Here is a 19,244-nt window from a genome sequence, read left to right as displayed (position 1 = left end):
TTCATGCCCGAAACTCTGGTTTCTTCAACAGAGTGATTTTCTGGACTCCAAGATGGCCTCAATGTCTTTTTCAGAATTATCACCACCTGTATACTTTTCCTTCTTTCCTTAACCTTGTTATCCCCATAAAAACATGTCATTCCCCAAAATATCATAATTTAAACTGGTCTTTGTGTCAACAATATACTAGCTGGTATTAAGGGTAAACACATGTAGCCAGTGGGGTGGGAATGGGGAAGCTCAAGAAAGAAAATGACATCTAATCTTTCTGTCCCCAGACAACAAATAGGCTAGAAGTATACTTCTGGAAGTACCCAGAAGGACTTATTTTATTCTTTAAAGTATCCAGAAGAACTCACTTTTTACTAAAATTATCTAGAAGGATACTTATTTTATTTTGTGTATAGGTAGCACCAGCTCCATGACAAAATGTGTGGCTACTATGAAACGCCGTCGTATTTGTTAGAGTTTGTGTTTTCTATGAAAGCTTAAACCACCAGTAAACTTAACTCATGTGCCCTTGGGGGATGGCAGGTAAGATCAGCCATGAGCAGGATGGGTTGCTGGCAAGTATTAATCTGTATCAGTGAAAATTAAGCAATCACCAGTGAAGGTGGGATGAAGAATGACTAGCTTTTAAGGTTGAGAGAACTAGGAATTGGTTTATCAGGCAAAGTTGAATGTTCTTAAAATACTGAACAACACGATAGCTTTCCTTGTCTGAAGTAGACTTTAAACGCATATAGATAATTTATAAGAGTAAGAATCGCCTGGTTGTTCAGGTAAATTTCTACAAGAATTCATGCACATCTAGCTCCCAGTTAAATTATGAAGTGTACATAGTTTAATAATATATCATTTTTTCATCGATCATTCTTCCTTTCATGACATTTACCACCTTGGCCTTTCAGATCCCACTGCAATTCTGTTACCACAGGTATTTGCTCTCTCCAAATAGTATGGGACCCATATCTCATCCTCAAAGTTTGTCTGGTCAGATGATTGATTCATTCATTGTCTACTTAAGGCTAATATGGAATTATTATGGCTCATCATTATGGCTAAAGAGACTATGTAAAAAAAATATAGAAAAACAAGTTGGCATTTTAATGTGTGCCTAAATCCTAGGGGTATTTTAAGACTTTCTTATTCCTCTTTGTTTTTTAAAAAAAATTTTAACGTTTATTCATTTTTGACGGAGACAGAGTATGAGTGGGGAGGGGCAGAGAGAAAGGGAGACACAGAATCTGAAGCAGGGATCAGGCTCTGAGCTGTCAGCACAGAGCCCAATGTGGGGCTTGAACCCACGAACTCCAAGATCATGACTCAGAGGCTCAAGTGACGGAGCCACCCAGGGGCCCCAAGACTTTCTTATTCTTTAGCAGAGCCCAGTCATAGATAAAAATCTGTGAGGTGGGCTGTTTTCTGCAGTTCTCAGAACATGCACTATCTACACTGCCTGGAGCCAGACTCACTGTCTGCAATGCCAGACTACTCAGCCTGCTTCTTCATCTGGATATTTCTTTCCAGTGTACCCATTCTTCTAGTGTTTCAAAACCTTGTTACCAAAGCAGCTTTCCCTTTCATCACCCACATCCTTAAGCCCATCCACACTTCCCTCTCTTACCCATTCTTTTCCATTATTAAAACTTAATTTCACATCATGGTTTCAAGAACTCTTATCAATACAATTCCATCTGTCACTTCTCTCCATCTCTTCCTTCCCTCTAAGTCTAGCTAATCTCAGCATACTTTTCCTCACATTATTCCATTTCCTAGTTGAAGCATACAGTTGAGTCTTGAACAATGTGCATAGTTAGGGTTCCAATCCCCTGCGTGGTCAAAAATCCTCCTTTAACTTTGGACTCCCTCAAAACTTTACTAATAGCCTACTGTTGTAAAGTCTTACCAATAACATAGTCAATTAACACATATTTTGTAGGTCATAGATATTATATACTATATTCTAATAAAGTAAGCTAGAGAAAAGAAAATGTTATTAAGAAAATCATAAGAGAAAAAAACATTTATAGTACTGTCTTTGTTGAAAACAATCTGTTTAAATGGACCCCGGAAGTTCCAACACAAATTGTTTAAGGGTCAACTGTTGCTAAAGGCCACAATTTTGTAAACAGTATTTTGTGAATACTTCCAAAGCAAAATATGGGTTTAGTTGGATTTAGGAAAGGCAGTACAAGAAGGAAACACACAACCACCCATGTATTCAAATCCAATAACGGGAATAAGAGACACAACGATGGTAATAGTATTTGTCTCCACTCAATACAGCAAATCTAACAACTGTGAAAGTGGTAAGGAAGGAAAGAGAGCAAGGACATTATTTAAATAATTTGGGGTCACAGGTAATTTAGTAAATGTGATCAGAGATTTGTCACATGGAAGGAGTGGGATATGAAAAACTCTTCCATATTCATTTTTGAAAAAGGATAATGGGCTTATTTTTATTAACTGCAATTCTTGACAATTAGCATGAAAATGTGACTACAAATAAAACAGCACTGTTAAAACACTAAGAGCATGGGGCTTGGCCTTAGAACAGCCCTAATGGGCGTAAGATAATCTACCTTCCAGACTCTACAGAACGCAAAATGTCAGAAGAAACCAAAAAACTGTCATCAATCATCTAGATTCTTCTAGTACACTTGGATGTTGCTTGTCATATAGACAAATTATGCAGATGTCTAATGAATTTTTTAACTTTCCTCTTGAGAGCTTTGTTTCACCCAGGTCTAGTCAACATTGAAATAATTTTTTTTTCTTTTTTCCCTACAATATTATAAAGATCATACTTCTGAAAACACTGTTGTTACACATAATGGTCTAGAGAATGGTTAAGCTGGTATTGTAATTTACTGAGTTATTTATCTAATCATCCAATATGTTGATTTTGTATTATTTTTACTCATATCACTGTTTTTTATCTTTCCTTCACAAAAACACTTTGAAGAAAAGACCTAAACTTAAGCATCCTCACACCATTTATGATGTTTTTAGGACCATGGTTCACCTGCATTATTCCTCATTAATAGGTGTTTGTTGAATGTGTCAGTCTACAGTATCTGGATGACCAATATTCAAAGACCCACAAACTAAACATTAGTGTATCCAACCTGAGTGTGCTTTTCTAGATTATACAGAAAAACATTTTAGGGTTTTGTGGTATTTCAAGATCATCACTACAAATGATAAAGGGTACTGAAGTATGAAATTGGGTATTGACATGTGATATACAGCCAGGTGATAAGATAGTAGAATACATCACATGCTTCTGTAACCCCTTGCACCCCCCAATTCCTATCTCCTCCCCTTCCTCCAACCCACCCCCAGTTTCCAGTACTCTTAGGGGAAAGACCAAATTCCATATATGTCCCCATGTGGCTTATTCCTTTTCCACATGTCTACACTAGCAGCCTCAGCTCACACATTTGTCCTATTAACTGTACTTCTGTCAGGTATTTGTTTTTCCTATACTCTGAGGTACCATAATTGCTACTGCTATAAGCTCTTTGCCATGTTATTCTTCTATAAGAAATTCTCCTATCTGTCCTTACCCTTTCCTAACTAGCGAATACCTACTCACTCTTCAAGGAGGTCTTTTGAGATAGCTTCTGCCCTCAATACAAGGGAAATTTCTTGGTTCTATGCCCATATAGCCCTCAGGACACTTACTGCAACTTGTAATTATGTATTCACTGAGAGATGACTGGAATAATGTCAATCTTCCCCCACTATCCCCCGAACAACATGAAAGCTGGGTCTTTACTTGGCTTGCTTACCATCACATCATGGTGCCTAGTATTGTGCTCAACAGGAAGGAGTTGCTCAATAAATATTTGTGAATGCATCAGTGAATAATTTTGTTTTATGACTACCTCATGTATATACATATATATGCATGGCATACACACTTTTTTAATGTTTATTTTGAGAGAGAGAGACAGAGAGAGAGAGCAAGCATGAGTGGGGGAGGGGCAGAGAGAGAGAGGAAGACAAAGGATCTGAAGTGGGCTCTGTGCTAACTGCCCAGAGCCTAATGCGGAGTTTGAACTCACAAACTGTCAGATCATGACTTGAGCTCCAGGCAGAAGTTTAACTGACTGAGCCACCCAGGCATTCCATACACGTTTTTAAGTTTGGAATAATTACGCAAGTTTCCCTATGAGGTTGCCGGAAGTTTTGTTGTTGTTGTTTTTTAAGTAAACTCTATGCCCAATGTGGGGCTTGAACTCATGACCCCAATAGCAAGAGTCACATGCTGTACTGAATGAGCCAGCCAGATGCACCCCTAAATATTTTGAAGTGTATTTTCAATAGCAGATGACTCATTAACTTGGATGTTATGGAAATCCAGTGCAATTCTCATTACTCTAAAACCAAGTATTTTGTTTCTTTAATCAAAAACACAGTACAGTCCATGATAACCATTAAATCCGGTGCTGATAAGATATTCACCAGATTTTGTCTTTGTGAAGATGACTTCATACTCCTGGCTAAAACATGAACTAATATTTATCACTGAGAGCATTCAAAGCAACATGACCCTTTTGAATTCCAAGAATCAATGAACATGTCAATTCCTGCTAGATGGACAGGCAGAAAAGAATACAATTTTGTCTGTACTTCTCTTGTCCTGTAAGACCTATGCTCCTGTTCCATTTTCTGAACAATCTAGTAAAATTCAATTTACTTTTTCAATTTGTCTCCAGCCAAGCTTCCTTCTGTCAGCTATGCAGACATTTCAATGCTGGCCATGTAGAGTAACCGGAGAAGGACAATGAGAATGAAATTACCTGTGCATTTGCGATCTGTGTCTTCTTTCTTTGACCCACTAATTGTCAACTTGCAGTTGAAGTTTTCCTCCCAGTATTCAGCAAACCATACGTTTCTTCTGTTGTTTTCAAGTGTGCGTGACGTAAAATAGGCATCAAACCCTGAAGAAAGTTAAATGAGAAGGTCATTGCTTGTGGGCCACTGCTGGAACATTGGGAAATAAAAAAAAACAAGTGATGGTTTTCTTTTGTTTTAGTAGACTGGATGCTTTTGGATGTCGATTAAAAGAGAAAGAAAGAAAGAAAGAAAGAAAGAAAGAAAGAAAGAAAGAAAGAAAGAAAGAAAGAAAGAGAATTCCAGTGCTAACCTATGGCTAAATCCCTAGTTCAATCTGTCAGGCAGACATGTGGCCTACAAATGACATTGCTACAGTGAAATCTGCATCACAGACCTTAGCAATGACACAACAAACCTTCTATCTCTAGTGATGCTAGACTATGGACAAAGCATCTTCATAATCATCAAGATAATAATTGATCATTTCGGGGCTTACTGTGGATAGGATTCTGTGCTTCTTTTATTCTTGGATTCTTTTATTCATCTCAACAACCTATAAGCAACTACTATCCTTCCCACTTTGCTGATGAGAAAATAGAGGTTCAGATGAAATAAAAGCATGCCCAAGGTCAACCATTAGGCCATCCTGCATCTCTGATTATGTGATCTTACTGACCGGTGAGTATCATTTTAAGCCCTCTTTTCATTTAGCAATGTCCCATTATATAATTGATGTTTTAATAAAAATCAAAGTTTCTGCAAAGGCCCTAAGTAAGTGGCAGTCTAACATAAAGCTCAGTGCTATTCACTGAGTGAACTGATGTGTGTGAGGAACAGAAACTCAAGAGGCCATGTCTGCAGAGAATTTCTATCTCTTTAGTAGTGCAGCCTTAAATGTTCCAACGGAGCCACAAGGTCTTATAGTGATCAGACAAGATTCAATAACACAAGGGTAGGCCTGAGGACCAGCTCCACTAATGTCTTCAACTCAGGGGAACATAAGCAAATCCATGCCTTCCTCATCCTAATCTTCCTGTAGAAGTAAGGACAACACTACCTCCTTCCCTCCCAGCATCTTTTTTGTAGTTGTGGGAAGACATTGGAAACTTACAGTTCAAGGTTAACAACCACAGGAAATAGACTTGTTTTCACATTCTTTAAATCACTGTGTTCCCTTTAAGGCCATGGGGGGGGGGGAGCCCCAGACTCTAAACTCCCTGAGAGAAGTATATCAGGTTAACTCTATCACTACGTGGCCAGCACCAAATTCATGGCCTGACATATATTAAACCTACTATAAATGGAAAAATTGAAACAAGTAAATAACAAAGAGTAAAGAGAAAAACAAAGCACAAGAGATTACATAATATTTTGAGGAAAATAAAGAATATTTGACATTCCTTAGGTCACTTTCCAGGCTGTTGTCAGTATATGCTGGCTAACTGTCCTTTTATAGCCACTCCCTTAACTGATTTGAAACTAATCTGGCTACAGTATGTGATTGCATTCTAATAGCAATACTGATTACACTATTTGCCTGAAAATCCTCCTTCTGCTTAGCTTCTCTCCCACAACCCTGCCTCCAGACAACTTACATAGAGTAACCTAATTACATAGAGTAACCTAATATTTCTAAACAAAGGAGAATCTTTGGGGGGAAAATAGAAGAGTCCCGCCTGTTTCCCAGAACACTAAATGTGTGCATGCAGTCATGTATGTACATATACACACTCATATATGGTGACTGGTGACTAGCTTTCACTTTTTTCACTATTTTTGCCCCTTGTCCTCCTCCCAACCCCACCCGGCCTGAAACAAACAAACAAACCAAACAAGTTAATCAACAGTGGTAGACTGTGGAAATGGCCCCGGATTGGAACATACTTCTGGGGTTTCATACCCATGTACAGTCTGCCTCTTAGGCACTGTGTCCCTGTCCGGGGGACACTGACAGGTGCAGCACAAGCAGACGCTGGGAAACCCTGTGCCTACTGAAGCTTGTTTTTGTGGAATTCTCTTTCTTGGAAGCCTGCTGCTGTGCTCGAATACATTTAACAGGAGGATGGCAGATCATGTGGAAGAAGCCCAACCAGTCTCCACCCTGCTCAGCAGAACTCCTTTGGCCCTTCCAGCCTTCCAGCTGACTGCAATAGAAGAACCACTTAGCCGAGACCAGCTCTCCTTGCACAACTGTGGTTGTTTGTTAAACCAGTAACATCTGAGGTCGTTTTTTTAATGTAGTCAAACAACTAAAACACTCTTTCTTTATCACAGCACCTTGAGCCTCTCTCTGTGCAACACCAAAACAACACACACCTCAGGAAGAAGTGCCTTCAACAGAACACGTAGAAGCTTCAGAAGTAAATCCTTCGGCCACATGCCACAGCTCTGAATTCCAACCAGCCTCAGAATAGAAAGTACCAAAATGGCTCAAACTCTAGCAAAGATACATACCTGCCCAGCTCAGAAGAAAACATCTTTAGAGAAAACCCAATTGTTGAAAATGTCTACCGGTTCAAAACGCCTCTCTCTGAATCCTGTGTCTTCTGGAAATGAAAAAGCCCGTTGAAGAAAGAAGGACTATGTGTGGCTAATGCGCAGGTAGGTGATTGTGGAACATTTAAAAGGAGAAAGAAAGGAAAGCAGCTGTCAAAACCTCCCTCTGTTCTGAGTGAGAATCAACAGACTTTGGGAACGCAAGCAAGCACTGTGAGGGCTGTCTGTACACAACACAGCAGAAAACGGAGAAGGGACAACATTTCTGAACCAAAACCCCCCTCCTTCCTTCTCATATATATATGGCTGGTACTTAACTTCCTCCTCCCCCTTCCCCCTGCTCCTCCTCTCTGTGGGCCTGATGCGTACCTCACCTGTAAGTTGAGAACTGCTCTTGCTTCTCAGATGCACGTATATATGAATTGCCTGAGTATCTCCTAAGATGCAGGTTCTCATTGAGGAGGTCTGGGGTGGGGCAAAAAATGCTGCATTTTTAACAAGCCCCAGCTGATACTCATGCTTCCTGCCCATACTTTGAGAAGCAGGATGATTGAGTAAATCCTAAACTTCAGTGGGTGGGACTTGAGCAGTTCCAGCTCGATTTATAGTATCTCAGTATTGTCACCCTCTCAGCCTCAAATTTATGCCTTGGTTTAGATGAGAGGGTCTTTGCTTTGCTTCTATAGTTGAAACTTTTGCTCAGTACCTGGCTCAGTATGGCAGGAGCTTTGCCTTGCCATCCTATAGCCTGCAGATGGCCCAGGAGGATAGAACATGCTGTATCAGTTGCTGGTGAATTTTCTTGGTGTGCTTGCTGTGTCTTTATATTCCTGAGCATTGCTGCTCTGGGCCCCTCTGCAGCCTCCAAAGCTCCAAAGCTTTGTTCCTCACCTGTATGTCCTGTTACCATGCTGGGCTCTCCAGCCTGGAATTTCAATCTGGCTGCTGTGTCTTAGTGCTGCTCAAAAGGTAACCTGAAATAGCCCTGTGTCTTCATTACCTCTTCTGAAGGTCCATGGCTCCTGATGGGGACACTCAGAGCCCCCAAGTAGTAACTCAGCATATATTCACTTTTGAGTGGTTTCCTGAAGACCTCAACAGCCACGCCATATGAGAGCCATACTTCCTTCCAGGAAGTCATATAATGTACAGATGAATGTAGACATCAGAGACACACTGTGTGAGTCTGACACCAACAACTCCCATTTTCCACTTGTATGACCTTGAACAGATGACTCAGCTATTCTATATCTCTGTTTCCTAATCTGTTTTTTTACATATTAAAATTAATTACAGGATTAAAATTAATACCTAATTTCGTGCTTTTACAAGCATTATATGAGCTATTATTTGTCAAGTTCTCAGCATTGTGTGGAGTAAAATGGTAACTGTTGGTTGTAAAATAACCACACCCATCCATTATAATCTCCTGAGCACTTAACTCTGTGACAGGCACAATTCTCTACACTCACAAATGTTGGGTTAAAACATGGGGCGCCTGGGTGGCGCAGTCGGTTAAGCGTCCGACTTCAGCCAGGTCACGATCTCGCGGTCCGTGAGTTCGAGCCCCGCGTCAGGCTCTGGGCTGATGGCTCAGAGCCTGGAGCCTGTTTCCGATTCTGTGTCTCCCTCTCTCTCTGCCCGTCCCCCGTTCATGCTCTGTCTCTCTCTGGCCCAAAAATAAATAAACGTTGAAAAAAAAATAAAAAAAAAAAACATACATGGGTTTTATCAGATTGATAAATCAGAATGTTAGTTAGCCTGATAGGGAAGATGGAATTTGAAAAGTATCATTTAAATAAATATAAAATTGCAACACACATGCAAACAGAGAGAAATATCTTAGAGTGTCAAAGAGGGCTTGCTGGGGAAGTAAATGCATATGAGAAAAGGGAAAAATATGTTTTAACTGGAAGTGGGGGGAGGACAGAGATTAGACATTTATTCAGATGGAACAACATGTGCTTTGTCATAAGAATACTGAAGCATTTCGCATTACAAAATCTCCCAGGATGATGAGGCCTTAAAATCAACAAATATAAATGAACCATCTTCTATGTATATGCTGTCTAGAATTGCCACAAGAATTCTAATAAACCAATGGCATAAACATTTATGTAATGAATGAATAAATATGAGTAAGTTATTCTTGTGAGTAGACATCAAAATCTTTGTCAGATTTCTATTTAGTCATAGAGAATTGCACTAATAGTTATAAAAATAATAAGCATTCATATCCATTTCCTCTATCAGTGTCACATAAATCCTAAGAAGTAGGTACTAACCATATCTCCACTTTTGAGGTAAAAACTAAGGCTGAGAGAGAAATCTGGACCCAAATTAGCCTGCTTCTAGACCCCAGTTTTTGACTTCCATACATAAAGTAGTGACTCAGATTTTGGTGGGCATCACAATCTGGAGAGCTGATGAAGAAACAGAGATCAGGCTCATGGAGGTAGGTCAGCCCTGTTACTTTCCCTTCAAGTTCACCAGGACATTCTCGTATTCTTTTTGTAATGTTTATTTTGAGAGAGAGAGAGACAGAGCATGTGTCCATGTGCACATGAGTGGGGGAAGGGCAGAGAGAGAGAATCCCAAGCAGGCTCTGCGTTGTCAGCACAAAGTCTGATGCAGGGCTCAATCCTATAAACCATGAGATCATGACCTGAGCTGAAATCAAGAGTCCATTGATCAACCAACTGAGTCACCCAGGCACCCCAGAGATTCTCACATTCTAAAGACTGAGAACTGTGGCTATAGAGCATTTCTGTAGTCCAGTATTATGCCACCTCTTTTCCCTCTCTAATAAATGACCTATCACCAAACTACATCAAATATCATTTCCACTAGGCAACTGGACAGACAATTCAACAGGTTGAAGAGCAAAACAATTCTACAGTCAGGTTCTGGAATGGGTGAGCTAATCAAAATGGTAAAACTGGTGACATGGGCTGACCGTGCTAGGGCAAAAAACAATTTCTGAAAACAGAGCTCCCTTCAGACAATTGAGAGAAGCAGAAGCAGAAGTCAATAGATGTTATTCAATTTAGTGAATGTTTGCTGATTTATCTCAGCTTAGCTGAGTCAGATTTCTTTCAGGACTTAGCAATTTGTTTATTTCTCTTCAGCAGGGCCATGGCAAGAGATAAATTAAGTCTTACTGGTTCCCTCTACTCATTTTCATTCACATGGAATGAAATTGTCTGTGAAAGATTCAAGATTCTAAAAGAGACCTTGCTGTAGCCATGTGTCCGCAATGCCTTGGAATGTTATTGGCTGCCTTTTGGGTTCAGCACACATCATACCTCTGCTTTATTAATAGAGAAAGAGCTTCTGATATGTGATGGTCCAAAGCCTTCTCTGTGTTTGCAAGCAGTAACCCAACACTCTTGGCCTGTGATTACAGTTTCTGTAGCCTAGTGATTTCACCTGTTTGTTTTGAAAGGAATAGACTACCTAATACAAGATGTACAATCACCAAGGTGCAACAGAATCAGAGACAGAAGTAGAAGGCAGAATAATTGTAATCTAACCTAATTATATATGTATACAAGGGTATGTGTGTGTATCCCAGTGAACTGAGACTTTATTCCTTTCTGATAAGAACTCAGAAGAAAAGTGATCTGAACACACATGCCTTTATTATTGGTTAAATTATCAGAATTTAACAATTTAACCCAAGGCATCAACACTGAGGTTTCAGCTCACAGAAAACAGCATAAGAATTCTGTTAAAGGAGAAAGGTCATTCTTGTATGTGGAGCTGATGAAATTCTTAGTATTAAATTGTTCTTTTTGTTGAACAGATTATTTTAAATTCTGAAATTAATCTACAGCTGATTCTAAGGCAAATGTCTCACTGCATACATGTTGTACAACCTTTGTATAACCTTGGAAGTAAACTTAAAACAACATGGAAATAACAAGCCAGGTTTCAGCTGGCATTACAACTACACATGCATGGTTCTTTCCTCTTTAACTGGGGTGCTGTCCTCTGAAATTTGTGGCCGAGACAACGTGCAAGTCAATAGACACATAATTCATCCAGGGTGGTATGTTTGGGATGGGACCTTTCCAGCTGAGGAGGAAGAAGACCTCACAAGTGTGTGGCGTGAGAGGAATGCTATCAGAGTATTAAGAGGGGTTAGAGAACACAGCTGCCTGCTTGACCAAGGTGAAGAGATACTGACAGATACTAATGGGGCTTCACACAGCATAAGAGAGTGACCAGTAAGTAGTCCTGATTGCTGCTTTAACCACACAAGTCATGCATTGTGGGTTAGAACATCACTGTCAGCCTACATGGCAGGGAGCACCCAGGGCTTCCTTCTCACCAGCCTAAGGAGAGGCTCTTAGCTCTTTCTGGTCTATGTTCAACTCAGGAAGGATGTGCTAATGACTTAGAAACACACAGGTCCTCGCACATCACAGAGATGCAATTCTAACAGAATAAATAAGTGAAACAATGAATAAAAAGAAGAAAAAAGACAGATAATGAGAGAAACAGAGAGAGAGAATGACAGAAGGAAGGAAGGGAAAGGAGGAGGGAAAGGAGAGGAGAGGGGGGAGGAGGATTGAATGGGAAGGTACCAGGGGAGGCAAGAGAAAAAAGGAATAGACTAAGAAGTAGAGGAACTCATATTGTCCGCTAACAAAAGAGTAAATCTAAAAAAACAGATTTTGAAAACAGGTCTTTATTTATTTCACTCCTTTTTCTATTGCTGTGACATAACTCCTAGTGGGTTAAATTGTGATCCTCAAAAAGATATATCCATATCAAAAGCCCCTAAACTCGTGCTACTTATTTGAAAAATATTTTGGTAATGTATAACAAGAATTAAATGGCAAATGGAATTAAGTTAAATATCTCTGAATGAGATCATCCTGCATTGTCTATATGGGTCCTAAATCCAATCACAAGTATCCTTAATAAGAGACACATAGAGAGCAGGTGCCATGGAGGAGATCATGTGTAGGTGTAGGTAGAGAGTAGGGTAATGCAGCCACAAAGCAAGTAACATCTGGAGCACCTGAAGCTGGAAGAGGCAGGAAGCGTCCTCCCCAGAGAGCCTTCAGAGGAAGCAGCACCATAATGATACCTTCATTTCAGACTTCTGGACTCCAGAACTGTAAGATTACAACGTTATTTTTTTTTTTTTTAAGCCACTAAGGTTGTGGTCAGTTGTTGTGGAATCCTGGTGAATGAATGCATTCATGATACGTAAAAAAAAATCCTATCATAGATGCCTTTTAACAGCTCTGTCTGGTCTGAATGACAACACTCAGGTGTTGCAAACTGATGTCTGGCAGAACATATTTAACCTACAGACTTTGTCCTTTCTATTTTTCCCAAGAGTATTTTAAAACTAATTTAAAAATCAGAAAATTTCATTTCTAAGTCCTAATTTCTGGCTTTGCTTGTAAGGTCAGAAGATCTTGTCACACAGACCCCATTCCCATGTGGCAGCAGTTGGGTTCTGAAGAATGGCTATTCCCTTAAGATGAGCCTGAGCTCTCTGGCTCACAGTACCCTCCCACCACCTCTGATGGCTTCAGCCTGGCTTCTTTTCACATTTGTAAGACATGTACTGTCACGGTAGACACAGAGATTTCCACCACCAAGAAATGCATCGCCCCTTTCTTCAACAGACATTTGCAGCAATGTGAATGGTATACAATCTCCACTGAATTGAGTATTCAGGCCACTGAGAATATACCCATGAAAAAGCTATCAAGAACAAAGGGAAGTTGGGGAAGAAGCAGGATTTAAAATTACACAGAGAAATCTATCCTCCTATATGCAAAAAATAATCACTTAAAAGATGTAGTGGAAGAGAAGACTATAATTAAAAGAATAACAAAAACAACAAAGAAATGTATCCTTCTGTGTAATCAAGTTGACTTTTGTCCTTCAAGAGTTCTGTTCTAATTAATTAATTAATTTTTAAAAGTTTCACTTACGTCAATTCTCTCAAAGCTAAATTGTACCTTTTACATGATTTTGATAAAAATATTTACATCTTTTTTTTCCCCTGGAGCAAATTACTTTCAAAGTTTGTATGGAAAAAAAAATAGAAGAATGAGGAGACCTCTGAAAAGGAGAACACCACAGCATGAGTATTTGGGGGTGCTGAGGATTGAAGGTGAAGGTGAGAAAGGCACACTATCAGGTAAGTTAGTGTAACAACAGATTGTAAATTTTCTATGATTTAAAAGAAAAAAAAAGTCCTGACACAAGAATAAAGAAATTAGTGAACTATTGGGATAGAATGAAAAGCCCAGAAAGACTTCCCTGCGCATGGGAATTGCATATACTAGCAAATAAAGGCAATGTTTCAAATCACTAGAAACATGTTACCCTATTAATAATAATAATAAATAGCAACCGATTGCATAATTGGATAATGATCAGATTGCATTGCAGTTAGAAATATAACATTGCATTAGCCCCACAAAAAATGTGGGAAGCATTGCATGAATTTAACCATAGTGAGTGAATTTGGGGTTTCCCATTTCTTCAAGACAAGGGATTTTGAACAGTTGCAGACACCAGACATCCTCCACCATTGGTGTGATGCCACCTGCACAGGACATCTACAGTGGGGTCCAGCGACACCCAATATACTCCCCATTCCCTGGGCATGTGGCCCTAACTGCACCTGCACAGTGCTGTGTGAGAGCATGTCCTCTCTCTCTCTCTCTCTCTCTCTCTCTCTCTCTCTCTCTCTCTTTGTCTCTCTCTCTCCAGACATTGAACTCCAAGCGGGCAGACTGTGCCCTGCTCATCTCCACCTTCCCAATTGCCTGTAAACACTTATTGAAGTAAACTAGAGTTGGAGACATGTTGAGTCAGTTTGGCAAGAAAATAATTACTAATCTAGTGGGATAAGTCTAGGCTCTCAGATGCACCCCCAAATTTTCTGGCTGCATCTACTGATGAAACCAGCCATTATTTTTGAGAAAACAAATAAGAATTATTGCAATGGAAATTATCCCACAAAGAAGAAAAATCCCATGGGAGGTGTTATGGATGAGGTAGAAGGAATAATGCTTGCAATATTATTCCACAAAATGTCTCCAAAGGGCTGTTGCATATTATATAATGCTAGAATGCCTGCCATTTTTCACTCTTTTAAATTGTCTGGGAAGCAGAAGGGCATTTTATGTAATCTCAGTACACTTATATAGGAACGAATATGGGTATAAACAGTACATATTAAATTGATAGTTTTAGCATTAGAATGCCTAAAAGCAGAGTCCTAAACTAGAATTCTAGGATTCAATTCCTAGCTTTGTCACTTGCTAGCTAGATGACCTTGAGCAAATGAGCAAACCAATCTAAGTTTCTCAGTCTATAAAATGAGGATGATGATAATATAGGATTGTTAAGAGGCTTCCATGTGAGAATATATGCAGTGGTGACAATAATGAATGGCATATAATAAGAGTGCAGATGTTAGCTAACTTAAAAGAAAATTAACACAGACATGTAAAGTGAGAAAAGAGAGTACAAGAAGAGGAAATTCAAAAAATTTTGAACTTTAACACCAGGGACTCCATTCATTCATTCATTCATTCATTCAGAGAAGGAGACAGAGCAAGTGAGAACACAGGGGTGTGCACAGGAGGAACAGAGGGCTACACAGAGCCCTATGTGGGGCTTGATCTCATGACCCTGAGATAATGACCTGAGCTGAAATCAAGAGTTGAACACTTAGCCAACTGAGTCACCTCAGTGCCTCATAACACCAGGAACTCTTGATGAAATATTCATCTATTAAAGTCCTGGCTTTAGAGTCAGATAGGCCTGAGTTTGAATCCTGCCTTAGCCAACTACTTTTTACTTAACTTCACTTATGCTAAGTCAATGGCTCACTGGTTATATTTTATTGTTGAACTGGATATTTGTTCAGTCATTTGCTATTTCATTCATTTATGCACGCATGCATGCATTCATTCTTTCACTTATTCTGGAAAAAAAATAAAAGTTGTATCTTTATGTCATCTACTAAGTGAATACAGTTGTACCTAGCTTAGAGAAGGATGTAAAGTTTTAAAATACAAAAGCTAAACCAGCTAATATCTTAAAGTTGCTCAGTACCTAAAGGTTCCTTCCTCCTGCTAAAGTAAGCAGTTTCAGCTCAGTTCCAGACAGTATAAAGTAACCATCTTCCCTCTCAGAAAGCCCCTCCTTGATTTCCTATGCCACGTGGAGCCCTGTGAGACTAAGGGCTGGAATATATGTTGCTTGGTGGCAGCTCAGGGTGCACAAGTTCAGTCAAGAAGAAAGATAAAAGGGCATCCCTCAAGTGAGTGCTTTAGGAGGTGAGATTTGAGAAGCCAGCTTTCTGGAGGCCATAGGGTATGGTGGAAGGCTCCTGCTCTTCTTCCTGTACTCCCCCCTCATAAAGATGATCAGCTTGAACCCCTTCATTAGCTGGTTAAATCTATACATTGATGTTCAAGGGCCTGACTCAGGAGTCCTGATCACTCACACAGTTTATGGCATTAACTTGGCCTTGGGTTTTTAACTGTTGTTCTTCTCATTTCTTGCCTTCTTCCCCTCCTGCCTCCCTCAATCCCCTTCCTTCATCTATGCTATGTTATTTTCAGGATACCTCCTCTTTCCATGTCTTTCTTCCCTCTCCAGTAACAATGAACCTAAGAAGTGTGGCGCTAAATCTGTACAATCTTGACCATGATACATGTTAGCACTATGTATCAAAAGTCATAAAAGAGGTGCAAATTCTTTGATATACCAATTTTACTCCAGGGTACTTACTTAATAAAATAAGTATATGTCTTTTTTAGAAAACATGTATGATGTACTAGATGATATGAAGAAATCATTATTTTTATCAGATGTGATAACAGCAGACAATTATATAAATAATAGGTTCCTACCAGTTAGAAATACATTCTGAAATATTTTGGTGAGAAGTCCTAATGTCTGGGATTTGATCTTGTTTGTTTGTTTGTTTGTTTGTTTGTTTTGAGAGAGAGACAGAGACACAGAAACAGACATAGCACAAGCAGGGTAGGGGTAAGGGTAGGGGCACAGAGAGAGGGAGACAGAGAATCTGAAACAGGCTCCAGGCTCTGAGTTGTCAGCACAGAGCCCTAGGTGGGGCTTGAACTCTGGAATGCTGAGGTCATGACCTGAGCTGAAGTGGATGCTTAACTGAGCCACCCAGGCACATTTAAGATTTTATCTTAAATGTCCCTTCACCATAAAAGTTCAGAGGGAATAGTTAAAACATGGAAAGACACATGGTGGTTTTGCTTAAATTTTCACAGAAGAAAATATGGTGGATGGTAGGGATCGTCTTTATTGAAACCCAGAATAATAGGGTGTGTTCCAAACCTTGTTTATTGATTGGTTAGTGTCTGTGGCTTAACATTGCTATTTGCATTAGAAGTGTGTGTGTGTGTGTGTGTGTGTGTGTGTGTGTGTGTGTGTATGTGTGTGTGTGTTGTGTGTATTTACCTGTAAGACTCAAAAAAGTTAAGGATTTTCTATGATTTCCCACTAGGCCATCAAGAGGCTTCTCCGTGGGCGAGAACCACAAGGCGGAAAGGGACCATAGCCTACATTATACAGAACACACGTCCTGGTATTGCACTATCTGTGCACGTCCTGGTATTGTACTATCTTGTGATTAGTAGATTCTAGGAAAGTTCCATCACTTTTTTTTAAACCATGGCTTCAAGAATCCACCAGAGAAAAGGAATTATTTTCTGTCTCCTAAAATCCAAGACTCATCTTAACTTCTATTACGTTCTCAACATCCAGGAGGGAACACAGCACTAAGTTCCCAGACAGGTCACTGGCCCAATTACTTAGCTGGGGAAGATCACATCAAATCCAAAATGATCACTGAGGATCTTCCAGGAAATTCCCCAACTGAGATATGCCTTTTATAAAAGACAGCCTTTACATAAGAGGAATGTTTGCCAAGACATGCTGCATTTCCCTAGGACTGTGCTTTAATAGCCCACAAATACTCATGTCTGTAGAGTTCCTCTATCTGGAAACTCATCCTCTATTCTACATGAGGTATTTGCCGAATATCTGTCTCCAACAATAGTTCTTGTCCCTGGCTACACACTGGAATTATATATAAAACTTAACACACACACACACACACACAGACACACACACACACACACACACACTCGTATGTTTGGACTCAAGGTCAGACCAGGTAAATCAGAATTTCTGTTGGTGGGCCTAAGCATCAGCATTTCAACTTCTCAGGTTATTCTGATGTGCAGTCTAGAATATTGCCCTAGAATACTATGTGATTTTATGACTCATATGTATATTTTACACACAGTCCTAGAAGAGTTGTCCAAGGGACATCAGAAACACAAAAGACAAGGAATCTTAACTTGAACATAGCTATTTTTGGTATGTATATCATGATTACTCTGATAATATCACTTGCTCATATGTCTTTTGAAATATCAAATAATGGGGGTGCCTGGGTGGCGCAGTCGGTTAAGCGTCCGACTTCAGTCAGGTCACGATCTCACGGTCCGTGAGTTTGAGCCCCGCGTCAGGCTCTGGGCTGATGGCTCAGAGCCTGGAGCCTGTTTCCGATTCTTTGTCTCCCTCTCTCTCTGCCCGTCCCCCGTTCATGCTCTGTCTCTCTCTGTCCCAAAAATAAATAAACGTTGCGTTGAAAAAAAAATAGAAATATCAAATAATGATTGAATATGTTGTCATAATTGATCACATCTTCATGTCATTCTTTGAAAATTTTTATACATTATATGAAAGATTTCCAACATTTTAATTAATAAACTCTGCTATATAGAGAGTATATGTATGTCTATTCAAGCTTGATATCATCCTCAATGCAGAGTCAGATTTATACTTACATAGTAAATTGTGTGAACATTTGTAATACATACTTTTTGTGTAGAAATGTTTAAGAATTTTAAAAATCATATTATGATTACAGTCATGTGTGCATATGATTTTCCAACAATCATAACATTTCGAAGTAAGGAATTTTAGCTCATAGTAGGCATTGAACTTTAACTACTGGAACTTACCTGTTTTTCCAGGCAATAAGAGAGTGAAAATCAGACAAACTTGTCAGAGAATTATTCTGCATTGTGGAAGCTTCACATTTTATTTTTAATAACTGTACAAAACCATGTTGCCTGGTTACCATCTTCATTTTGTACCCTGATCTAAAAATGTCTCACCAGCCAGAAGTTTTCACTGAGCTCAATACCTAAACTTACATAATCAAACATCTATAACAACCCAGAAGGAATTTTACCAAAATGATCTTTCATTTTCTTCCTAATCACAGATTCAACCACTGCCTAAAGATTGGGTTAAAAAAAAACATTTCGAAGGAAAGATTTTTCTTGTGCAAATCTGAGAGAAAAAATAAAAGAGTAAGGAAAAAAAAACCCTTAAAACACAATACCAATGCCCCATATGTTTGATCATTTACTATTTCAGTTCCCATGGAAATATAAATCAAGAGACAAAAAATTGGAGACTGTGAAAAGCTTAACTTCATTGTAAAACAGCACCTAATAAATGCACGACAAACATCTCATCTTGGGGGTGTAGTAGAACTCTTTAATATCCTGGATTTTTGATCCCTATTCGAGCAATCCCTAAAGCATGTTATTTTGATGTATATTATTTCTTGTGTATTATTTGGCATATTAACGAAGACATTGTACTTTCAGAAAGGTAAAAACAAGCTGAAATAAATGTCCCAATGTCTTCATGTAAAGATCAAGTTCAAGAAGCAAATTCAGATTATTTAATTATTTTCCCACCCACATTAGCAAACTATTTTGGGGATGAAGACACTGCATTAGGTGCTGTAATAGGAAAGGTTATTCATTATGAACTCTTCTCTCTTTCAC

The 19,244-nt window shown here is 39.3% G+C and overlaps 1 protein-coding gene across 13 annotated transcripts in view; it reads right to left on the bottom strand.

Moving 5' to 3' along the window:
• Positions 1-19,244, bottom strand: part of GRM7 (glutamate metabotropic receptor 7) — a 1,171,176-nt gene that overhangs the window by 324,783 nt on the left and 827,149 nt on the right. For all 13 annotated transcript variants that reach the window (XM_045053189.1, XM_045053190.1, XM_045053191.1 and 10 more), the window contains one exon: positions 4,812-4,952. In XM_045053189.1, the coding sequence (XP_044909124.1) occupies positions 4,812-4,952 (141 nt within the window). The remainder of the gene's footprint in view (positions 1-4,811; positions 4,953-19,244) is intronic.

Source organism: Felis catus, chromosome A2 (genome assembly GCF_018350175.1).
Source record: "Felis catus isolate Fca126 chromosome A2, F.catus_Fca126_mat1.0, whole genome shotgun sequence".
Lineage (NCBI taxonomy): Eukaryota > Metazoa > Chordata > Mammalia > Carnivora > Felidae > Felis > Felis catus.
This window is presented reverse-complemented; position numbering and strand designations above follow the sequence as displayed.